The 23975-nt window shown below is 40.7% G+C and overlaps 4 protein-coding genes across 5 annotated transcripts; 3 read left to right on the top strand and 1 right to left on the bottom strand.

Moving 5' to 3' along the window:
- Nucleotides 1-260: 260 nt before the first annotated feature.
- LOC116393268 (photoreceptor-specific nuclear receptor-like) lies at nt 261-7531 on the top strand. The gene is made up of 8 exons (XM_031865446.1): nt 261-4904; nt 5192-5342; nt 5471-5574; nt 5688-5939; nt 6395-6582; nt 6677-6917; nt 6997-7102; nt 7228-7531. Exons 1-8 carry the CDS (start codon nt 4829-4831, stop codon nt 7358-7360), a joined length of 1251 nt encoding a protein of 416 aa, XP_031721306.1. The 5' UTR covers nt 261-4828; the 3' UTR covers nt 7361-7531.
- Nucleotides 7532-8698: 1167 nt separating this feature from the next.
- On the top strand, nt 8699-12511 carry stoml1 (stomatin (EPB72)-like 1). Of its 2 annotated transcripts, XM_031867574.1 has the most exons (7): nt 8699-9050; nt 9710-9816; nt 9903-10052; nt 10802-11005; nt 11086-11296; nt 11440-11640; nt 11830-12508. In XM_031867574.1, the coding sequence occupies exons 1-7, from the start codon at nt 8894-8896 to the stop codon at nt 12060-12062; spliced, it is 1263 nt and encodes a 420-aa protein (XP_031723434.1). In that variant the 5' UTR covers nt 8699-8893; the 3' UTR covers nt 12063-12508. The 2 variants fall into 2 exon arrangements, with proteins under 2 accessions (XP_031723434.1, XP_031723441.1); XM_031867581.1 differs by lacking the exon at nt 9903-10052 and having other exon boundaries at nt 11830-12511.
- A 137-nt stretch (nt 12512-12648) lies between these two features.
- Nucleotides 12649-15862, top strand: cyp11a1.2 (cytochrome P450 family 11 subfamily A member 1, tandem duplicate 2). The gene is made up of 9 exons (XM_031867563.1): nt 12649-13109; nt 13368-13523; nt 13670-13869; nt 13997-14200; nt 14363-14523; nt 14600-14766; nt 14922-15000; nt 15096-15287; nt 15370-15862. Exons 1-9 carry the CDS (start codon nt 12841-12843, stop codon nt 15490-15492), a joined length of 1551 nt encoding a protein of 516 aa, XP_031723423.1. The 5' UTR covers nt 12649-12840; the 3' UTR covers nt 15493-15862.
- Nucleotides 15863-16304: 442 nt separating this feature from the next.
- ccdc33 (coiled-coil domain containing 33) lies at nt 16305-20166 on the bottom strand. The gene is made up of 4 exons (XM_031869685.1): nt 20111-20166; nt 17411-17606; nt 16624-16712; nt 16305-16506 (listed from the first exon to the last, which is right to left on the bottom strand). Exons 1-4 carry the CDS (start codon nt 20138-20140, stop codon nt 16363-16365), a joined length of 459 nt encoding a protein of 152 aa, XP_031725545.1. The 5' UTR covers nt 20141-20166; the 3' UTR covers nt 16305-16362.
- Between the last annotated feature and the right edge of the window lie 3809 nt (nt 20167-23975).

Consider the following 23975-nt stretch of genomic DNA (forward strand, 5'->3'; position numbering starts at 1 on the left):
ATAAACATTTCCTGATGTTTCTTGATGATCCACTGGTTTCAGAAAGTTAGGCATAGTGAGTAAAAACTGCAAGTAGTATTCTGGAACACAGAATGGAACATGCATAAATTAGAACACAGCACAATTGTCACACACACACACATAACTTCTGATACTATATATGTTTGTATATATATATATATATATATATATATATATATATATATATATATCGTATAGTGGTTTTAAATTCATGTAAATAAAATAGCCGAAATAGAACAGAAACTGTCTCTCTCTTACAACTATGAGGAGAAATACAAAAAAATATATAACCAAAAATATATTTCTACAGATTTATCACACTGGACTGTTACCTTTTTCATTTTATAATAACAATTATATAACTGAGTAAACATGTAGACTATAGAAAATACTCATCAGCATGTTTAAAATAGTATCACACTCTATAGAACAACATACTGTAACATACCTGCATTTATGACAAAGGACAACAGTTCATCAGTTCATGACTTGTGGACAACGTTAATGTTAACTGCTATACCGGAGACATTTTTACTGGCAATAAAACACATAAAAAACGTAGAGTTAACTTAATGAAAACATGACAAATATAATCTAAGACAAATAATATACAACTAAATAAAGCCAGCTCAACTCTTTTGTACTTTTAAAGTTAGTTAACATTATATTGTCCACGGACATTCACGGACCCGTTACCTAGTAGTGAATCCTCCGTTGCTATGACGATTACCCATAGTCCTTTGCGTCTTCTATTCAGTGCAGGTACAAATTTCTAACAGCAGGTGGCGTAGTTTTCCCATTTAGCGGGATTTAACCTGAACCTTTTCAACTATGTTACACCAGCTGTATTTTTTAATTATTGAGTTGTGTTAACATAATTACCTTGCTATTACTGACAGTAGAGTCCTGAATATAATACATTATTTCAGACTTTAAATTTTGTTGTACTTTTACTGTTAGGCTGTGGTTATAACATTTATTCACAGAACCATAAATTAACACAAAAAAAACAGTCAATGGCTAACGGTGTGAAACAATTACTTTAAGAAAACTAAAAGATTTCAAGTTAGAAGCAATGTAATCATGTCAATGTTATTTCACATTAAATATTTCCGTTATTTATTTTGAATGTTCTGTTTTGTTCATGCCAAAGAGTATGTGCTTTTATTTACAAGACATAACCAAATAAGCTGTTCAGTTCTTTTGTCAGCAGTAACATGGATTTTCTCTCACTGATGTTGATTCTCTTGTTGAATTGAGCTGACATGACTTTAGGATTTAGACAACTAATTTTCTCATTGTCTGGATTACAGTAGTAGATAGCAGCAGATGGCAAGGCGGGGCAATCCCTGGTTGCCATTGTGCTGACACCTCAATCCTTCCACTTCATCTGATTTGGGGGTGCCCACAATTGCTGAAGTGAAACTACAAAGCTTAACCATGCATTCGTGTCCATTCTCCACAGCTACTTGAAATCAGATAGACATGCTGAGTGCAGAGTAACAGAAGCTTACGATGGTATAACAGAGCATGCAGGAGATTATCCTGCCAGATCATACTGCCTTCATTCATTAGAAATTGGTAATTTAGTAATTTATAAAGTTTACTTTCAGAATGCTTGTTCTTTTATGCCAAAATTGTCTATTGTTTTATCATAGTCATAAAAGTAAATTAATTTAGCTCATAATTAGGTAACAAAAGAAGAAAAAAAATACAAAAACCCCTCTCAATTACGACATACATATGCTTTTGGAACTTGAGGCACCTGCTCCATGTGCATGAAGAGGGAGCCAACAACTTTAAAAGTTAATCTCACTCTATCTGTCATTAATGGAGATTGTATAAAAAAAAGCTGCTTAGACTGATACAAAGATTTGTGTACAGCGTTCAAGGGCATCCTCTGAAGGACAAAATAAATCATGTCTTACACATGTGTGCCTGCTGCGGTGCATGTGCCTTTTTAATGTTTGATGCACTGCAGCTGACGACAGGGAATAGTACTTGAAACTTGTAATATGTAGAAAGATGACGCCACTGTTAACTAATCAACAGCTGATCTGCCAAGCAACTGAGCTAGAGTTTTACTGGTGACGTGTGTTCATATTCACAATCACAGAGTAGGTTTAGATGGTGTTTTGAATGCAAATGTATACTGCCACCAAAGTTTAATGTAAATGCAAATGCAACGTGGACCGCAGTCTAGACTGTCTAGTGTGCATAAACTTCCCAAACTTTGTTTATTATGTCAAAGTTGCGAAATTAAATCGTATCACAAGTAGTTATTAAAAGGTGCATTTGAGACATTCGGATGCCACCTTTGAACTACTGTAACTCTATTCAACTGTTTTAACTAGTTTCACATCCAGTGGATACAAGGTACTGTAGGTCACCTGCCGGGCCTGTTGGCCACAAGTGTGTATATCTGTATAAACTCTGGCAGGTTAATTTGCTTTGAGCATGTATGCTACAGTCAAATTGCTGTTTGTTGTACACAGGGAAAAGCGAGGGAAGTTTGTGTGCCTCTTTAAAACACAAACACTGCTTTACATAACAATAAATGTAAAGTGCTTTACATAAAGCGACGACATGCATTACAACAACACTCTGAACTAAAGGTACAAACACAATAAATGACTGTTGCACCTGCAGTCTATTATAACTTGCCGCAATAGCGATGCTGGTATTGTTTTACACTTGTGTCTGTCTGTGTCGTCATGGCAAAATGTCCTGGAGACACCTACTGTGGGGGGGGAACTACCCCAGAAGTGGTTTTGAGTACTTTGTCAGGTGTTTATTTGTCTGTGGACAGATTCTGTCATCACGACAGCGTCACAACCGTGAAAGATGCAGTCACAAAACTTTACAGGTGTGTAGGTAAGATCATAACAAATGCAAAATTCAAAGATGGTTGTGGGCCGAGTAAAGACACTGAAAGTAGGTGTTAGGAAGTGGAGAAGTGGCCATCGGTCCCCCCAACTTTACATCCCTGGCCAGATTTGCCGTTGCAGCTGGTGTGATCCCATCTGGTCTCTAGTTTCACTTGTGATGACGTACTGTATTACTGAGGTGCATAATACAAAGCCAATTCAATGCATACTATTAACATACATTCCTACACATAACATATCTGTACCTACACCACTGATTCAAACAAGTGCAAATGTCTCTGTGTGCATAGCCCTTGTACTGCCTCTATTGTAATCCCTTTATACGCCAATTTAGGCCAACAGAAGGAGCTCTGTTTTCCATACTACATTGTTTTCCTAAAATCAAGAGTGACTTAAAGGGATTACAGAAATCATTCTGTGGACACAGCAGGCAGTCATATTGTATCTTTACTGTCTTTGCTACATTTGATCTGATTAACAAGCTGAACTAGATGCCATTAGCTATATGCTATAATGACTTCAGCCATAGCTTGAGAGACCTGTACAAAAAATAACGAGCACAGGTGTTGATGTTTCTGATATTTCTTTGTGGTCATCCACTGTGTAATATCCTAAAGTGAAACGAAATGAGAATATTAGGATTTGTGCTATGCAATAACAGTTAATTGCACATGGGTTACTAATTAGGCAGACGGAGGCTCCTGACCATATGGCAGAAGAATGGAATTAAGGGTCAACTTGTTGCTGCTCTTTCAATCTCTGCACTAATTGTTTTTCTTCTCATCACCCCCTTTCGTGATCCCCCTCCAAGAGGGAGACCACATTTCATGGAGGGTTAAGCTACTTTGCTGATTTGGGGTGGCTGTATTCTCCTGAAGCCATTAGTGTCATTGCCAGGCCAATATGACGCAGAAGGAATGTCTTAAGTGAGGTGTAAGACTACACTGTTAACCGGATGGTGAGGAACATACATACATGTGTACTATGAGTGGAACACATAGTCCATATTGCTATGTTTTGTGTCTTGTTGATTAGTTAATTGGTTTACTTGTCGTAAATAACTTCTAAAACCTCAAGTCAATACTGTGGGCAGTAGTAGAATACTCTTTATGATTTTGGCCAGCAGACTTACAATAGGCTAGACAACCATAGAAGCATCTTTGCTTGTAGACTTACTTTATCTTTTCTTATAATAACTGTATGTTTACAATGAATTAGCTGATTTGAGAAAGGCACTATAAGTAAACAATTAACAGGGTAGAATTTAAACAAATTGCTCTCTGGAGACTCTGAACTTTACCATGCAGTCAGCAGCCACATTTATGAAACCATTTAAAAGTAGTGTGAGTGAGAAGTAAAATGTTTTCTTTTTCTTTTTCAGTGGTCTCGTTTGTAGATTTGAGTTGTGCCTGTAAGTGGAGTGACTGATTGATTTACCCTTATTGACAGTAAAGATTAAGAAGATGACAAATCAGCATTTGCTTACACAGCGCCATGGTGCTAATCTCCTTGTCTTCCTTCAGAAAGCCCCCAGACAGCTCGCACTCATTCTGGCCGGGAGAAAGAAAGAAGAAGTAAAGAAGTGACTCTGTTGACCCCCCCCAGTACATCAGAAACGACCAGAGAACGGACAACAGCACTGGATCGATATCATCGAGCATTCCGGGAGTAACTCTCTGATGACCTCTGAAGAAATTAGGCTTTAATTACAAGCTTTCATGCAAATAACTGCAATTTTGTGTTTTAGGGGACTGCCATGTGTCAACACTTCACATGAAGGATGTTTTGATCCAGCCAGTCAACTACACAAAAAAATACTTTATAATCTTTTGTTTTCTTCTTTCTATTTTCCGAGTAATCTTCTATTTGTCTAAACACTGTTTATTAGGCAAAGTTTAGACATTAGAAGATATCTCAAAATGGAGGACCACATGACCAAAATGAACATGTTTTCTTCTGACATGTCAAATGACTTCACTGATGGATCTCAAGCAGGTGAGCCAATGCTTGTTGTAACATGGAACTTTTTTAATATAAAAGATCTAAGTGTGCACAATGACAACTAAAGAAAAAGCTTAAAATATCTTAAAATATAAATATTTTTCTGTCCAGCAGATAAAAGAGTAATGCTATTGATAATAGTTGTGTTTATTGCATGTATAGTTAAAATAATGTCTAAAAAGAAAAAGAAAAAAAACTATCTGTACAATTAAGACGTTTGTTGAGCCTTAAAAGGATGAGAAAAATGTTGATTATTTATTTCTGCTATCTGTCCTCTATAGAAATAAGTTCAGTCCCTGGTAGAGCACATGGCCAAGGTCTGCTATGTAAAGTGTGTTCTGATTCAAGCAGTGGTAAACACTATGGGATCTATGCCTGCAACGGCTGCAGTGGCTTCTTCAAGCGCAGTGTGAGACGAAGACTCATCTACAGGTGAGCTGGATTTTTATCTAATAGGGCAGTCACAATTACAATTAGTTTAATGGAGAAATACAACTTGTGTAACAAGAAATTCTTCGTATTTAAACTTTTAAGATTTTTTTTTTTTGTCAATATCACAGGTGTCAAGCTGGATCAAGCAGGTGCCCCGTTGACAAGGCCCATCGGAACCAATGCCAAGCTTGTCGACTAAAGAAGTGTCTCCAAGCTGGCATGAACAAAGATGGTGAGAAAAATCTCAATAACTTGACAGTGGAAAGTATATTATATGTGCATATATAATCTCTGTCATTGTACAATGTTTTCAGCCGATATATTATTTACTTGTCCTTTTGGCAGCTGTGCAGAATGAGCGACAGCCTCGAAGCACAGCACATGTCAGTCTAGACTCCATAGATGTGGACACTAAAAAGGAGCACCTGGCCACCACAAGGGAGCTCACCTCCTCCGCCCCCGACTCATCAGTCATCTGCAAACCTCTGGTCACCACCTCTGCCGCCGTACAGCCCCACAGCAACCTCAATAACTACCACCGCTTTATGGTCAGCCTGCTTACTGCAGAAACCTGTGCAAAACTGGAGCCCGAGGATGGTGAGATCATAAGACATACATTAACTTATACAACAAGTACCCACTTCTATGTAAAAATACACTGTATGATTTGCTTTAGATGTCCGTGATAAGTAGAGTTTGCTTTTAGGATTATACAGTAAGTCACAAAAATGTAGAATTTTATTTTCTAAATTGTAATGATTCATTTAAACGTAATAATATAAGATAAGATAGATAAGATAAGATAAGATTATCCTTTATTCGTCCCACAGCGGGGAAATTTGCAGGCTTATAGCAGCAAAGTGGATCGTGCAACAAGAGACATCAGTAGAAAACAGAACAAAATACTAAAACAAAACAAACAAAACACAATAGATCATCAAACAGTAAAGGTACAATAAATAAATGAACTGTAAAAAACAACAAAAGCTAAAAATACAATATAGTACTCCTATTAGCCTAAACATTTGTGTGACTCTCTTTTTAATGCACAGTGGAGGAGAATATTGATGTGACAACCAATGATTCAGAGAGAGATCGGACTCCCTCTGACTGCCGTCTGTCCCCATACATGTCCAGCTGTCCAGAGAGTATATATGAGACATCGGCACGACTCCTCTTCGTGTCTGTGAAGTGGGCAAAAAATCTGCCTGTTTTTGCTCACTTGCCATTTCGAGACCAGGTGAGACTGTCCGACACTTCTTTGTATATTCACCGAACCGATTTACGTAAATCGTGTGTGAGAGTGATAACATTAATTTCTGTGACCTCCTCAGGTGATTCTCCTTGAGGAAGCTTGGAGTGAGATGTTCCTCTTGTGTGCGATCCAGTGGTCCCTGCCCATGGACAGCTGTCCTCTTCTGTCTCTGCCAGATCTCTCTCCCACACAGAAGGCCAAGATCAGCCTCCCCACAGCTGACCTGCACATCCTGGAAGAGGTCTTTAATCGCTTTAAGGCCCTGGCAGTTAACCCTACTGAGTTTGCCTGCATGAAAGCCATTGTACTGTTCAAGCCAGGTGAGAAGTTAATCCTCCAGCAATATGCATTTGTTACTGAATGGACATTGTAACTAATGTCATGCTGTTTGACTTGCAGAGACACGCAGCCTCAAAGACCCAGAGCAGGTGGAGAATCTGCAGGACCAGTCACAGGTGTTGTTAGGTCAGCACATCCATTCACTATACCCCAGCCAAAGTGCCAGGTAAGCCTGACTCTCGCTCTGATTGACTACAAAGATCATGAAACATAAAAACATCACACAGGTTTGTTACATACAAGCTTAAACAGAAACAGGAAGTTCACTCTCCTTTGTTCTCGTCCATCAAGGTTTGGGAGACTTTTACTTCTGCTGCCGTCCCTCCACTATGTGAGCTCTGAGAAAATAGCGCAGCTGTTCTTTCGCACAACCATTGGCAGCACACCCATGGAGAAGCTGCTGTGTGACATGTTCAAAAACTAAGACACTAAGTAAACAAGAACACAGGAAAGACAAATGAAACATGCTAGGAAAACGCCATAAACCAACCCTCAAGCAACATGTTTTCTGGTTGTTTGTTTCCCATATTGTGGTTATGACTTCTTTCAAATTCATTACAGTGTCTGGCATTCTTATTAAAGCTATACAAGAACCTTTCTTTTTGTGTTGATTTTGGCAGTCCCTGTGGACAATAGTGGTAGTGTTTCCGAGCACCTCTCATTTTACTGCAGCTGGGTCTGACAGTCTGCTACTCATAGTCCTGGTTCTGATTTAGCGCTGCAGCCAAAGATGCTGCTGTGAAAGATTTAGCAGCTCGGGGCTGCACAGTGAAATATCGGACCTGTACGCCATGAAGTTTAAAGCCACTGCTGAGGACATCACCGGAGAATATCCATCAATCCATGGTGCTTCCAGCAGCGTGATGTCAGTGTTGGCTCCCAGCAAGTACAGGAGGAGCAACGAGGCGAAGCTCTGCTCCTGGCCGTAGGAGGAGACGCTGCTGCCGGGCGCTGAGCTCTCCTCCCGTCCGCCAGAGCTTCCAACTGCAGGTAGATGGCAGCAGCAAAGCCAGATCTGGGTCGGTCGGCGTGGGATGGTTGCAACTGGAGGCCACGCTGGAGACTGAGTTTCTAGTGAACCTGCATGATTACAACAAACAGAAACAGAAGAGAACACATTACACAAGACATATTGCAAAAAGATACAAAAAACAGACACTATACAGATGATATGATCATTTTATTAATATGATTTAGAGCCTGACCATCACATTATAATGGCTATTGGCCAATTCTAGATGTTTGAGGTAATTTATAGACCAAAGAGAGAGAGAGAGAGAGAGAGAGAGAGAACACTGTTAACTGCCTTACTCACATATCTTGGTCACAATTTTGTGTTCCTTATCAAAACTCTTAAACATCGATATTTGTCCCAAAAACCCTATACTGGTCTGGATCTATTATGATTTGTCTCTTGACTACTATTTATTAAGGCTACAGCGTGTACTTAATGACAGGATCACTGGTTTTCTTCCATCCTTGGGGACCTTTCCATGGTGTCAGATGAAAAAATTAATACATCTGACTGTAAAAGCCAGTACAGTAACATCTGAATGTAAACATATCTGAAACGGGAGACCATGAAAGAAACAGGTTTATCAATGTGGGGCTACAGTATGTCCTGGAATGTAAACTGCAGTAGATCTACAGCAACGTTAGGTGGCGGTAATGAGCATAATTACTGACGAATAGACGAAACTGCACACTCCGGTACAGTAGGTGGCGACCCGCCATTCAAATTTAAAGAAGAAGAAGAAGAGGCGTCAGTAAACAGAGAAGAAGAGCTGGAGCAAAAACACGGAAGAACTTCACGTTAGCTAGCATAGTGAGCTAAAGCATCCTGCATTTTAGTAACAGTACATACTTTGTTTACTTCTACAGGGTTTGGCTGATATCATGTACTGATAGTTAACATGAAGTGGCCTTAAATAAGAAATAGCAGTTGTTTTACCCAACAATGTTTAGCAAGTCGTATCAGCTGCTCCCTCAGAAGGACACCACCAGTCCGAGGACTCCTGGCTTGTTTGTGGACACTGACAGCTTCACACAGCGCGGCTACTACCAAGGCTTTTCTTTTGACAACATCCCCAATGTTCCTGTTAACAACTTCACCGGTAAGTACCTAACATTAGTTATGGTAGCTCTCTTTGTGTGGGGTCAAGAGAGCTATTATAATGTAATATATGTCTGTGAGGGGGAAGACAACTATCTAACAAACTAATAAATATTCTAATTAAAGCAATAAGAGCTCTTTAGCTATTTTACTGTCTAAATATGAGATTTGTTGGTAGTATTAGTGCGATTAGTTAATCGTGTTATTTGTGTCAACGTTCCCTTTAACTCTATTGTCCTCAAAGGAAACCTTCAGGTAAAATACAATACACACATGATCAAAAATAAAGTATATATAATAAATGTATGTACAACATATGCCACACTACATAGCATTGCAAATTAACTTATTAAAAGGTTGGTGGACTTGCATGAGACAAATGAAAATAACAACATACGACATATACTGTAGTTAAGTTCCTAGGATGAGTCAAGCTCTAAAACACTAGATCCTACAAATCCCATAATGCATTATCATGTTTCCTGAAGCCCTTCCTGGTAAAATCCCATCTTTCAAACCCCACACACCCAGTTTGTAGTGCAGGATTTGTAGTAGTCTCTAATCCCAAGTGGGGAGCTCCCCTTAGAGCCACAGATAAGATGACATCATAAACTGAAAATACCTTAAGGACGAAGACTTTTTTGTTTATTTTCTTTTAAGATACCTCCCAAGGATGGCTGTCCTGGATCTGCAACCTGATTGTCATCTTCCTTGTCTACATCTTCACCTTCATAACATTTCCTATAACAGGATGGTTTGTACTGAAAGTAAGGTGAAACCTCTCATCAGTTATTCCTACAGCACGTCTACTAAACTTGTCAGAGAATAAAAACAACCAACATCTTGTTCGTAGTCTGTGCCTAACTACCAGAGGGTAGTCGTGTTTCGTCTGGGTCGAGTTGGTCCTCCCAAGGGCCCTGGTATTGTCCTTGTGCTGCCCCTCATTGACCAGTGGCAGAGAGTAGACCTGCGCACCCGTGCTTTCAACATCCCTCCCTGCCAGGTAGACCACTACACCGAGTTCATCACTAGTTACCGAAGCAGTTGTGATGGACAACTTGTTTAAGTGCTTACTTTCTGAAACATTGACAAATGCAAGAAAAAAACCTGTGATCAGGAGTGGTTTCCCTCACATTGTAGAAGTCTTAACCAAACAAACCATTCAAATATAATTAAAGAATAGGTTCACAATTTTCAAGTCTAGTCAGTCATGTTGCCTTCAGATAAACATCTGAACAGAGGACTGTGGAGTTTGTTCCCCATCACGTCCATTAAAAAGTGCATTTGACGTGAATCTCTTAATGACCTGTATAAACAGGTGGAATGATTACAGCAAGCAAAATCTGTTTTTATTTATTTTGTCCTGCAGGTGGCACTCTTGCTTCATGTGCTGAATGTTTTGTCTTTAGTCTCATATCTTTGCCCCACATAAACTTCAGAATTAAATGCCGATGGCAATGTTTTGTTTTTTAAGCCTAAGCATTTATCACAGTTATGAGCTGTTTATTTTTTGGATAGCAACTACAGAACCATCACTGAAATTCGTTACTTCATTTCAATACAGTTAACGTGTCACAGACTCTCCTTCTGCACGGCCAGCATTTGTCAATTGTAGTCAGCCTTACACATTAAATATTTCGTAGTCAATACCAGCTTTAAGAATGAAGAGGAGATGTCTCTATATTTTTGACAAATGTCATATGACCAGTCGTGGTTGTCCAGCCCGTATAAAACATACTTCTGCTGCTGTAGGTGATTACTCTGGATGACGGCATGCTCTCAGTGGGAGCAGACATCCAGTTCAGGATCTGGAGCCCCGTCAAGTCAGTGCTATCAGTCCAGGACCTGAATGCCTCAACCAGGATGACTGCACAGAAGGCTTTGACCTACAGCCTGGCTAAGAAGACTGTCAGGGAGATCCAGACTGGGAGAGTTAAACTTGGAGACTATCTCGTGGTGAGACAACACTGGACCTATTCTCTGCTGGCTTTTCACTGTGTCATGACAAACTTACATCCTTTTATTGCTCTGTACAGATGGACATAAATGAGATGACTCGACCCTGGGGGCTGGAGGTGGACAGGGTAGAGCTTACCCTGGGCTCTCTACTAAAAGCACCCGGGGAAGGCCCCTCTGGACCCCTCATCATGCCACCTTCTATGCCTGGAGTTGAAGGCCTCACTGGCTCCATTCAGCAGTTGGCCATGCAATTTCTGAGCCAGAGTGGCATTTTACAGCCTCAAAAAGGTATGGCCTCACACTAACATGTTTTTGTACGTGTACCCAGTCTGATAATGGAAGTAATTGCAACAACTACTTCCTAGGCAGTGCACGCACACAGACAGAAATTACTTTTTTTCTTCAACTAAGCCTACATCTTTTCTCTTCAGACGACAGCATAACGTTTACAGATGAGCTCAGCAGTGCCCCTCAGGAAGTTGTGGCCACATCAGGTTCTGTTGACGAGCTGCTCGGCCGGGTCCAGCTCGTGCTCTCAGAAACTTTGGTCCACCAGGTTGGGGCCTGCTTTCAGTTTAACATAAGCTCAGAAGATGGACAGCATCACAGTTACTATGTGGATTTGAGCCAAGGTGATACTTTAAATTTATTACTTTAAATATGCCCCAATTATCAGAGCATTTTCATTCAGATAAGTCCAGCAGCTCAATGCAAGTTGTGCTAAATCTGTCGAATAAAGCTGTTTCAGTTAAATAGAAAACAAAAGTAAAGTGAGATATTAATATTAAGTATCTCCATTGCTCTGTGTGTGTGTTCTGTAGGAAGCGGTGCAGCTGGAGCAGGGTACTTGTTCAGAGAGCCAGATGTGACACTGAGCTTAAGTGACAGCGACCTTCTGGCCATGTTCCAGGGCGGGCTACAACCATTTGCTGCCTACACCAGTGGCAGACTCCAACTCCAGGGAGACATTAAGACTGCCATGAAGCTGGAAGAACTCATAAAGCTACTTAAAGATAGGGTTGGAAATGTTGAGAAATTAGAAAGTGTACAATAGATTTTAAAAAGGATCCAGCAGAAAACCCAGCCCAGTGTTGGCAACAATGAAGGCAGCTAGCAGCACCAGCGCCAAAAGTCACTAGAAAGTCAGCAAGAATGACAGCCTGTCCCTTCAGCCCTCCCTCTATAGCGTCTCCACCAAAATGATCAGAATGAACATTAACAACATTTACTCGTTTGTTTGGCCCGGATAAAATGATTGGATGGGCTTATTACAGTGCTGGTGGGATGTGAAGAGAATTTCAACAAATATAACAAACTTTAATAATAATAATAATAATCAAACAAAATGGACTTTAACATGGTTACATTCCGAATAACCAGAGGAATTTCCCTTACAATTACCAACCCTGGCTTTAAGAAATGAAGTTCATTGCATTTGTATGTGTATTTATTAAATCTTTAACTTTAGAGGCACAGTATTGTATATGTTGATTACATTCGTTATAAACAGAGTTTCTGTTATGGCCTTGTCTTTCTTCACAAATCAAAGCAAATGCTTGTTTACAAAGACAACAGACCTTCTGAAGGTCTTTAAGCCTAATGCGAGTTGGAATAGTCTCACTTTTTACATACAGATGATTGCAGGGTGCTATGACACAAGATTACATATTCAGTAAGTAATACTGAATTCACTGTGGTGTTCAACTGGAGAGCCTTGATCAGCAAAGTGGGGCAGACTATTTAGACCAGCCTACTTGTTTTGCACCAGATGTCCCTGGGAGAGCCAGCGGAGCTGTTGAAGGTAGAGCAGAGCGAGAATTATTGTTGTCGGGATGGCTGGGTGGAGTGTGTGGCGCAGCCCCGTGACGGTGCCCCTGTCCTGGATAGGAGAGCTGACAACAGGTGTGCGCTGCGGCAGCAGTATGCCGGTGGTCAGACAGGTGTACTCGGAGAGCAGTAGCATTGTCAAGCCTTTCAGTGAGATTCCTGGACTGTGGAAAAATGGGGTGGCCAACTTGTACAATTTTTGGAAACTGGATGGCTTCAAAAACCTTCACCGCATCATGTTACAGAACTTCAACACTTTTGGACCCATTTACAGGTACGGAAGGCAAAGCAGTTTGCATAATTCTTAAATAAAATGATTCCACATGACACTTATCAAGGTCTATCTTAAGTAAACAGTAACATAAGTAGACAAAACAAATGAGTTCAGTTTAAAATGAATGTTCTGGCCCAAATATAAACATTTTTGTGTTTAAGTATTTGTGACAGAAAAATCACAAGGTCATGTTTTCTGAAAACAAACATCTGATATGGTATTTCCAACCATTTTTTTCCCTCTCTCTCTGTATGTCAGAGAAAAAGTAGGTTACTATGAAAGTGTGAATATCATCAATCCTGAAGATGCTGCTATCCTGTTCAAAGCGGAGGGCCATTATCCTAAAAGGCTGAGAGTTGAAGCCTGGACGTCATACAGAGACTACAGGAATCTCAAATATGGAGTTCTATTAAAGTATGTGCTCTAATTATCCCGATCTACCTGTATAAACTCTGTTTTACCAAAATTTCGACACTTTCGTGGAACCAAGGGTTTAACTCAGTGTTGCTGTGACTATTAATTTCCTCGCTAGTTGAAGTTAACGGACAATCTTCTCACAGGGATGGAGAAGACTGGAGATCAAACCGTGTGATTCTCAACAAGGAGGTGATTTCCCCAAAGGTGCTGGAAAACTTTGTGCCTTTGCTGGACGAAGTGGGGCAGGATTTTGTGGCCAGAATTCACAAAAAGATCGAGCGAAATGGCCAGAACAAATGGACCACTGACCTTTCTCAAGAGCTCTTTAAATATGCACTGGAGTGTAAGTCTGACTTTAACCACTTTTATCTCCATGTAGAATTTATCTCACTCAGTGTCTCGGCAAGTGCCCTTTTTTTTCACCCATATTATTGCTCATCTTTGTCTCATGTTTGCTCTGTTCTTCACAGCGGTGAGCTCAGTGCTGTATGGGGAGCGTCTGGGTTTGATGCTGGACTACATCGATCCTGAAGCGCAACATTTCATTGACTGCATCACCCTCATGTTCAAGACTACCTCACCCATGCTGTACATACCTCCCGCTCTGTTGAGGCGGATTGGAGCGAAGGTGTGGCGGGACCATGTGCAGGCTTGGGATGGCATCTTCAACCAAGGTAGGACTCAGAAAACAAACGGGATCAACATTTGAAGTATTGCTTTCACTGGCAAGAGGAGGTTCTCACTTCTGTTATTTGAAAATCACATTTTCTATTTCTTATGTTTGCACTGTATGTGGAGCAGTTTATTACTTCGTTGATATTGTTTTGGTGCATCAGCGGACCGCTGCATTCACAACATCTACAGGCAGTTGCGTCAGGAAGACTGCATTCCAAAGAAATACCCAGGAGTCCTGGCTAGCCTGCTCATGCTGGACAAGCTGTCCATTGAAGACATTAAGGCCAGTGTCACTGAGCTAATGGCTGGAGGAGTGGATACTGTAAGAAAAACAATATTTATCTTCCAGAATGTGACTTCTTTTTGGCTCTCTGCATAATTCTGTTTGTGTGTTTCAGACTTCTATAACGCTGTTGTGGACATTGTATGAACTAGCTCGGCACCCCAACCTCCAGGAGGAGCTGAGAGCGGAGGTGGCTGCAGCCCGGGTTGAAAGCCAGGGAGACATGCTGGAGATGCTGAAGCGGATTCCACTGGTCAAAGGAGCTCTGAAGGAAACACTGAGGTGTAAATAAATGGCAGTGCCAGATATGTGATGATACTGTAGAGATGTTAGATGTCAGTTGTTTAGGGAATAGTTTCCACTAATTCATAGTTGCTCTGAAAATGGCCTTTTGTAGTTTTGTCCTTTAATGTAGATTTTTCCCTGTGATCCCTCAGGTTACACCCAGTTGCAGTGAGCTTGCAACGATACATAACACAAGATATCATTATTCAAAACTACCACATCCCGGCTGGGGTGAGAGGCACTTAAAAATATAAATTGTTACAAAAACTAAGCAAGTGTTAAGCATAGTGTTGGGGCCCTGTTCACCTTTTTGTGTTTGTGTTTAGACTCTGGTTCAGCTAGGACTGTATGCAATGGGCAGAGACCCCAAAGTGTTTTTTCGTCCGGAGCAGTATCAGCCCTCCCGCTGGCTGAGGACAGAGGCCCACTACTTCAGGAGCCTGGGCTTCGGCTTCGGCCCCCGTCAGTGTTTAGGACGCAGAATAGCCGAGGCAGAGATGCAACTCTTCCTTATCCATGTGAGATATATAGAGAATAAAGTACTCGCTGTACTCATTTACACTGCATATTAACTGTGTGCATTCTCTTCTGTCTTTGCAGATGCTTGAGAACTTCCGAGTGGAGAAACAGCGCCATGTGGAAGTGCAGAGTACCTTTGAGCTCATTCTCTTACCAGAGAAACCTATAATATTGACTTTGAAGCCTCTACAGGCTAGTCGGTAACGCCAAGTTTGAGAGACAATCTGTGGTGCATGGTAAGCAAGGCTCATTTCTAGGAAGGGCTTCACAAAGCACCACAATATAAACACTAAACTAGATCTTCCAACCTTAGATGTTGATGGACAGCAAGAAAACATTTGGAAAGAAAAAGCCCAAAACATGCATTTACTGAGGTAACAAATGACCTCAGTAAATCAATAACCAGTGAATAGTAACTCTGTACCGTTTCATATTCGGAGAGTAATTTTAACAATGATGAAAATGTGTAGCGCGTGTACAATATAATAAAAAACCTGGAATGTACAGATGCTTTATTCCACGTGTATAACGGCGACATATTCTAAACTATATAACAGTGATGAATAAAATAATACAACTGATTCAAAACATGTCTTGTAATATATCATTTTATTACATATTTTAATATCACCATATATTAATATTAAATCAAAGAAAACTGTGTGTGTGTGCGTTTAGTCTGGGTAAATAGTTCAGTTGTTACTTTATGTTAATTTACAGGCGTCTGCTTTGCTGATATAACGGTTCTGATACAGATCTCTGTAAGAAGCAGATAAAATAATTACACACAGCACCGTTTGCGTTATGTAAAACGAAGGCTAACTGCACTCAACTGACCGAAGGAACATTATGTCGGATTGCGGTGCATGTCCGGACAAAGCTATGCCTGTGCTCACTCAGCTTGGTCAACATTTCTTGTTTCTATCTCCCCCATAATTTAGAGGGGAGGGGGGGGGGGGCACAAGTACACAGGATATAATCCAAACATACATTTCAAGCTATTATTCATAGAAAGAAGCATTCCCCATTGTGATAGAGATGGGTATACCAGTAAGTGTAGAGCGGACATTGTAGTTAACTGTTCACCTTTTCCTGCTGTTTTACTGTGACCTCCAAAGTTGCCATCTCTGCAAAGTGACTGTGGTGGTGCTGCAGATTCTCCGGTTGCAGCTGGTGAACTCTCTGAAGTTGTAGTAGCTCCTTCTCACTGTCATTCTTCTGCACAACACACACACAACATGTTCGTAGAGTAGAAAACTATACAAACACTCGGTACACACCGACATGAATGAATTAAGTTGTATTTGTGTAACGTGTGTATGGGTATCTTCTAACCTTGATCAAGTCATTCTGCAGCTGCTGGATCCTGCCCCTTTGAGAGGCAGCCTTACTGGTCTCACTGGCTAGCTTGAATTTCAGAGAGGCTTAAAATAAAACAGGAATACAAATCACACACTGGTGGAACATACATCGCGGAAATAATACATGTGCTAGTTATTTGTGCAGATTTTTATAGGTGTAGGAATGTGCTGTTTTTTTCTGGCTACATCCATATGTCTGAATCAGAAAGTGGCATTTGAGTTTGTCAAAGCTGAGACTCATCTGTAAAGAATAAAAAGTTAAGTTTCAATGACTTTTCAAATTTAGAATGATTATTATGTCAGTTCTGAGGCTTAGACATTTGAACTATGATGATTAAAACAGCCATCAATAAAGCTTTTGAAATGCAATGGAGTGTCTGTTGGATGGGACTCAAATCTGGTCCCTTTACTCTGATGCCAGCAGCGGGACCTTCAGGAACATCCTTTCACTGAGGGTCACAGACTGTCCTTCAGGAGATAAGGGAGGCACTACCCACAGAGCTTATCAGGGTCCGTGGCCTAAATGAGCTGCCTTATCACAAAACGGCACAGTCTGCTTGGGAATAGACACTCGCAAGGATTAGCAAACACACAGTGAGCAACCTTTCACCATCACTACTTCATACCGAGTCTGCAGAACTTTTGGTGAAAGAATGTAAATCCTTACTTTTGCATGGTTTTGGTTCAGGCACATTTTGGATGTAGATGAATGGCTAATATGTGGTTGAGTAACTAAACCACAGTGCTATGCTGTAGCTTACCTATACGGTCAGCAATCTCAGCCTTGGTCATGACGTCAATGTCTGTGTCATACAGCAGGTCTCGGCCGAGGTCCTGCTGCAGAGACAGATCAGTGCGGAGCTGACCGTTTTCTGCCTCCAACGTCACCACCCGTGTCCTCAGTGCTATGATGTCTTCAGCCATCCTACTCATGGCTGAACGATAGTTTTCCATCTCCTAATGGAGAGAACGACAGTTGCTTGAAATGGGATATTTGTTAATGTAATTAATAATAATAAAAGACTAACCTAATCCCTTTAATAATCTTTGAAAGCGAACCCCCTGTAGAGCTCATAGTTAAACTGTACCAGTTTGAGTTTCATGTGTGCCATCCAGGATGGTGTTACGGGAGAAGATGACTAAAAACTATCCACATAATTGAATACCTCAAGGTTATTTATAATCAAATATCCAGAAACACCTTGACCAGAGGATGTACTTCCTGTGCCAGCTCAGGAAGTTCAACCCGCCACAGGAGCTGCTTATCCATTTCATCACTGTGTGGTTTGGATCAGCCACCAAACAGGACAGGGACAGACAAAGGACCATCAGGACTGCACACAAAATATTTTGTGCCAGCCTGCCCTCCATTCTGGACTTACACACCAATAGATTCAGGAGACGGGCCGGTAACATCACTGCAGTCCCTTCATCACCCTAGACACAACCCGTTTAAATTTCTCCCTTCTAGGAGCTATAGGGCACTATAGGGCCTCCCGCATGCCGTCACTCTGATGGACAGTAAAGATCAGTTAAATTAATCTGCATCTTATATTTTATCGTTTACATATATACAGTTTTTTGTAACATGTACATATCACGACCAAATATAAACCTAAGCTTCTGTATTTACTGAATATACTGTAAACTGACATGCACATCCAACTATGTCATGTATATAAGCAACCTGTTGCATTAGTAATTAAAAATGAATTCCAGCATACTTGCACTCTGCACTACCGTCTTATTATCTTATACTATATCTATATTATATCTGATGGGACACAATTTAAAGCCGAGTGGTTCTATGTGATCACCACCACTAGATGTCTCTTCAGAGCCATCTTTTTAAATGATCCTCCAGGATGTAGTCAACAACACATTGCTGTACACTAAGATAATTTAAAAACATTCCAGCAGCAAGTACATATTGCATGAACAGTTTATCACGGCGTCTCAGCATCTCGATGAATAATTTATTTCTCTTGGGTTCGGATAAGCACATTACATGAGAACTGGATGCCAAAAGAGAACATTATGCCATAAAGTGTGATGCTCTTGTAACCGATTGTCTAAGGTTTGGTTACAATGAATTCCTGACTCCGGCTCCTCAAATCCAAAGGGACAATAACACCCAATCCTGTGAAGCTCCTTTGTCATGGGCATCGAGCTTTAAGCAGAATGAATCCTCGTTGTGCATCGACGGAGCATCCTCCTGTCAAAGCACATTTGCTGAAATATAAAGGCAAAACTCATGCCATATCCATGGAAGTATTTCAGCAAGACAGACTGAAAAAACATTGAATACAAAAATGTATTTCTTGTACATTTTCTCCTTTCTGTTCACATTCGTGTTGCCCTTCCTCACTGACTTTAGCTTCAGAATCGTATTGCTGCAGAGCTCTGTTATCATGTCTCTGTGTAAGGCATGTGCGTGTTGTCTAGCAGCTTCTACGTGTTCATTGTTCTCTGCTCTGTCACATGCTCCGCTATCACCTTCAATAGACTGAATTGAATGGAGACTGAGAGCAGGGTCCAGCTGCATGTATGAGGAGGGGGCGACGATTAGGGGATTCCAATCTCGGATGGTGTGATTGTGACTCCCGTGGGACACAAGGGTGAAATTGAGCATCTAATTGAAAGGGCAGGGACGAGGTGACAATCATGACTGTCGATGAGATGGTGTCTCTGCTGGGGGGCCCACAGGCCTGATGGGACGGCCGGCTCCCTGTGATGAGTCTGGAAAGTCCCATCATGTGTCAAAAATAAAAGCAGAGTCTCTGTCTCTGCCTGTGAATACCGGATGTTTCATCCCCTCGCTATGATTTGAAGACATTAAAGTGGCCTTGCTGTCATACATACTGTCACTTTGAGACATCACAGACCGTCGGCAGCTGGATTTAAACTATGATGATGATGATGATGATGATGAGATATTTAATTAGGTTCTTCCATACCGGTATCATTATCATTGTCCATGTACAATTTTAGTATTCCACATTAAATGTATGCACTGAAACTATGAAACTGTCCAATTAATACCCAGATCTCTGCTTTTCTATCATAAAATCATCCAAACTCTACACAAATTAACAACAAATCTACCTGGATGAACATAGAAAGTTTCAGCCAATCCACAAATCTAAGCAGCAAATGTAAATAAATAAATGACATTATAGAGAAAAGCTCACTGCCACAAGAGATAAATGTCAAGATCTGCATAAATAACACCCTCACACAGGGTTTAGCCTCATCACTCTCGATTCTAGAGTGCAATCAGTCTGAGAAATGTTAATCTATTCGACTTTCTGACATTTTGTCTACCAACTGTGCGTGTCTGCTCTCCCATAATATCCCATCTCATCCGGACTTCCCGTGTCACTATTCACTAACTAAACGTGACAATGGGGGTTGCTTCACTCTGTGATTCAAGAGTTTAAGTGTTGATTATGTCTTATCACCTTAGTTTGGAGGTGGGTGATCTCTGCCATGTTGGGATCATCCTCAAAGTCATGAAGAGGGGGTCTAAAGCATGAACACATTTAATAAAAGTAACTCATTGGTGAATTGAATCCAGGAAATTCTTTGTTTTCGCCTTACTAAAATATCATTCATAAAATGATCATAACGTGTAGTTGTCTTTCTTACCGTTTATGTGGATGATGGACTTGATAGGTGTGGTTTATGTCGGGTTTGTGGGCCTGTGTCGCCTCGGGCCTCTCAGCCAGTCTCTCCTGGTCTCGTTGGGCTGCTCTGTGCAGCTCAGGCTTCGCTCCCTTGAAAAGACAGCGGCCATTTGGTAGGATCTGTGCCAGGGCATCATGGGATGGGAGGTCGTATCCAACCTTCAGAAGATGAGGAAATATTGTCTTCATTGATAAAATGCATCTCCACAGTGGGCTAGAAACTGTCTTAGAAATAGCATCACTCTAATGCTCAGTTAGACCCTCTTTAACCACTACATTTGTTTTTCTAAATTGAATGAGAACAGTTTTCTAAGGAGTCTAATAGGGGGTGCGACCTCTGTGGGGTCTAATTGAACCCAAGAATAACTACAGGTAACACCAACGTTTTCAAATCTGCAACTCCAGTTTGTAGCCAAGGGAGCGGTTATCAACCTCCTTAGCATGACATTTTCCTATTTATTGGGTTTCAACTTGATTGATCTCTTGGACTCCAGACCTTGAGGCAGAAAAGCCAAATGTAATAGCATGCAATGATCAAATACACAACAGAAACCCCGTTCAAATGTTGGCCGTTAGTTGTCCAAGCAAAATGCTGAATAGTCATCCATAACAATGTTGGAGGTCTACCGTACATCTGCAATGTCAACATTAAATCCACCAGTTGCGTTTTTACAGAAAAGCTTTTATCCCAAAAACATTGTAGCTACTGTATGACCTCTCAGTACTCTCTGTGCTTGTGTGTGGCCTGTTGTACCTCTTCATCTCCTGAATATAAAGGCCGTTACATCACTATGCATACAGTACCCACTCTATAACAAGAGAGCTCTCAGTCAGTAGCCCTGAAGTCCTTCAAGTATGAGCCTTGCATATACAATGCACACTTAATGACCGTGGTTGCTAGGTAGCACACATTGAAAGAATTGACATGAGATAGTCGTTATTATCCATTATTCTCCTACAGGCTCTCCCTCCGACACACATACCTCCGCACTATCAGAGACTACCTTTACAGATTCACGGTTGCCAGTGGATATTGTCTTCTTCAAGGCCTTCATCCAACAGAAATCCAACAGAGTCCTTAACAGAAGAGCGAACAAGCAACTGACGGTGGATGTAAAAGTTGAAGCTCCGTCATTAAGTCAGAACAATGAACCTGTAACCACAACACAAGCTTCAGCAACTCTCGAGCCGACATTCCTGCTCCACTGTAGTGCCATGTTTCATATTCAACAGAGCTCAAAGCCAAACAATGGTACACAATCTATTATTTGGTGTTTGGTAAATACCTCTTTTGCAGTGGTGGAAAGTAACTCACTGCTGTACATTCACGCAATTACTGTACTACTGTACAATCTGCACAATAATACTTTTAATTTTTGTACTTTAAGTATATTTTGATGCTAAAACTTTTTACCTAAATCAAATTCTGAATGAAGGACTTTTAATGGTAACAGAGTATTTTGCACTATTGTATTGTTACTTTGACTTGAATAAAACATTTCTGCCACCATTGTACTTCTCTATTTAACAATATGAAAACAAAATCAAACCTTATCTTTATACCTGTAGGCAGTGTGTAACATTCAATGGACTCAACGGGGGGGTTCTGCTCAGTAAATAGTCTGTCCTAGCCTAAATAAGATGGACGAGGACTGAATAATGATTTCTAAGTGATTGCTGTGCAGCACCTGTAGCTCCCTCTGAGCATTTATTCACAGCTTCACTCAACTCAGTGAGAGTCTGTTGTCAAATCACCAATACTGAGCAAAATAAATATTTCCAACTGTAAAAATGATTAAAGACATGCAATGAAATTAGGGTGGATTTCCAAAATTTGAACTTTTCAGAAAAAGTTACTTACGTGTGTACAACATGATTATATGCAAATGTGGAACCTTCAATAGCAGGGATCAATAACTCTCCTGCTTGGGAGCTCATTAGGCTGAGATAGACGTTCATTGATGGAACCAGATCTGATTGAGACTAAATGATAAAAGAGGGGGCAGGAAGAAAGATTCATTAATTATATATAATACTGTGCCTGACACTCACTTTATCTCCATATATACTTGATCAGCATCACCTGGAAACAATGTAAAAAACATGCTGAATACATATGAAGACAGTGAACTTTAACCCTCATCCTACCAACATATCTAATATACAAGGACTAACAACCGGGCAGAACTGGACAGCGACAATGTGTAGTAGCCAAACCCAGTTTACAGAGTTCAATTTAATACTAACAACCACATGCATGAATATCTCAGTTACAGCTTTGCATATAAAGAGCCCACTATGTTCAGTTTTTAGATAAATATTTTCATAACCGAGTGCTTTAATTCATGATAAATAATTCACTGGATGCTTGCAGCTATGTGCTCTGCTAGAAAACATAAACTCTTCTAATCCAACATGGGGAAACCTGTACTGTACAAGTGAAAACACTTCCCGCAGAGTCTAATATCACATTAACATGTGAGATTGCCCGACAAATTTACAAAATACTTGATATCCACATTTTGTGCTTTGCAGTCACTGCTCGTGTTCAGAATGCCGCCGACTGTGTTACATATTATCTGTGGGGGAGCTTGGGAGTGGGCTGTGTGTCCCCATGCAGGATATGCGGGGTGGGGAGGTGGGGGTCTTAGTGTGTGTCTGTGGTCCGGGTCTTTGGTAACATCATCAGAATTCAGCACACAGCCTGAAAAATGCAGCAAATGGGCTCTTCATTGGAGTGACAGCTCAGAGCCGGCTGCCACACAGAGCTTCAATTAGCCTGCCAGAGCAAGGCGGCTCTCCCAGGAGCTTTCTATACCTCCACATATTCCACCTTTCCCGTCCACCATCTTTTATTTTTTTCCTTTCAATCCTTCATCTGACCCAAAATTCACTCTTTTCCAGCATTTGACCTCAGCATCCTCCCCGTCCTTCCCTCCTATAAAAGCACCACCCTCCTCAACCGTCCCATGATGCCATCCACATGACAAGCCGAGCAGAAATACTAGCGTGCTAAAACACACTCAAGTAAAAGAGGTGTTGGAGAACTGAAGCAGAAAGGAGAAAAAAAAACCCAGAAATGAGGATGTAGTGGTTTACACAGCTGGTCTCTGGTCTTCACAGGAATCCCGCACAGCAGTGAAGTGGTTCCTCTTTTTAGTGTGTGTTGCAACAGTGGAGATCTTACTCAAGAAATCATGTGATTAAAAGAGAGAAGCAAGAGTTGCATAGTTTGACTTTTGTTTTCCGAGAAGTAATTTCTCACTGCTCACAAATATTCTAGATCCTAGTGATACACTCTGTGTGTGGTTGCAGATGGAGATGCGATTCCAAATGGACAGGATGTGCTGGGAACATTTTAAAAAGCCTCATTAATATTGATATCCAGTAGAGACATTGGTAATATAGCATAAGATAATAACCACAACTTGTACACATTTCATAGTTATATTATGATTATAACAAACATGCAAAGATGAACAAAATGCATGATTCTGTTTTACAATTTACACCCCAAACATTAAAAGTCCTCATTCATTGTAGCACTGAATTATATCTGGGAACATTCCCATTCAAATTCAGTCAAATTGGTAATTTATCAGCATTTAGGCTTTACATGCAATACGATTAAATTATGCTA

Source organism: Anarrhichthys ocellatus, unplaced genomic scaffold (genome assembly GCF_004355925.1).
Source record: "Anarrhichthys ocellatus isolate YVR2014 unplaced genomic scaffold, GSC_Weel_1.0 scaffold2, whole genome shotgun sequence".
NCBI classification, from domain to species: Eukaryota; Metazoa; Chordata; class Actinopteri; order Perciformes; family Anarhichadidae; genus Anarrhichthys; species Anarrhichthys ocellatus.

What these genes read in the sequence shown, in the direction of transcription:
- LOC116393268 (XM_031865446.1), top strand. Translation starts at nt 4,829, where the DNA reads ATGGAGGACCACATGACCAAAATGAACATGTTTTCTTCTGACATGTCA. An exon ending in AGACGAAGACTCATCTACAG is followed by an intron (nt 5,343 to 5,470) that starts GTGAGCTGGATT and finishes TCAATATCACAG; the next exon opens with GTGTCAAGCTGGATCAAGCA. An exon ending in CATTGTACTGTTCAAGCCAG is followed by an intron (nt 6,918 to 6,996) that starts GTGAGAAGTTAA and finishes TTTGACTTGCAG; the next exon opens with AGACACGCAGCCTCAAAGAC.
- stoml1 (XM_031867574.1), top strand. Translation starts at nt 8,894, where the DNA reads ATGTTTAGCAAGTCGTATCAGCTGCTCCCTCAGAAGGACACCACCAGT. An exon ending in TCAACATCCCTCCCTGCCAG is followed by an intron (nt 10,053 to 10,801) that starts GTAGACCACTAC and finishes CTGCTGCTGTAG; the next exon opens with GTGATTACTCTGGATGACGG. An exon ending in AACTTGGAGACTATCTCGTG is followed by an intron (nt 11,006 to 11,085) that starts GTGAGACAACAC and finishes TGCTCTGTACAG; the next exon opens with ATGGACATAAATGAGATGAC.
- cyp11a1.2 (XM_031867563.1), top strand. Translation starts at nt 12,841, where the DNA reads ATGGCTGGGTGGAGTGTGTGGCGCAGCCCCGTGACGGTGCCCCTGTCC. An exon ending in TGGCTGGAGGAGTGGATACT is followed by an intron (nt 14,524 to 14,599) that starts GTAAGAAAAACA and finishes TGTGTGTTTCAG; the next exon opens with ACTTCTATAACGCTGTTGTG. An exon ending in GCTCTGAAGGAAACACTGAG is followed by an intron (nt 14,767 to 14,921) that starts GTGTAAATAAAT and finishes GTGATCCCTCAG; the next exon opens with GTTACACCCAGTTGCAGTGA.
- ccdc33 (XM_031869685.1), bottom strand. Translation starts at nt 20,140, where the DNA reads ATGGCAGAGATCACCCACCTCCAAACTAAG. An exon ending in TCACCCACCTCCAAACTAAG is followed by an intron (nt 17,607 to 20,110) that starts GTGATAAGACAT and finishes TCTCTCCATTAG; the next exon opens with GAGATGGAAAACTATCGTTC. An exon ending in TGCAGAATGACTTGATCAAG is followed by an intron (nt 16,507 to 16,623) that starts GTTAGAAGATAC and finishes TGTGTTGTGCAG; the next exon opens with AAGAATGACAGTGAGAAGGA.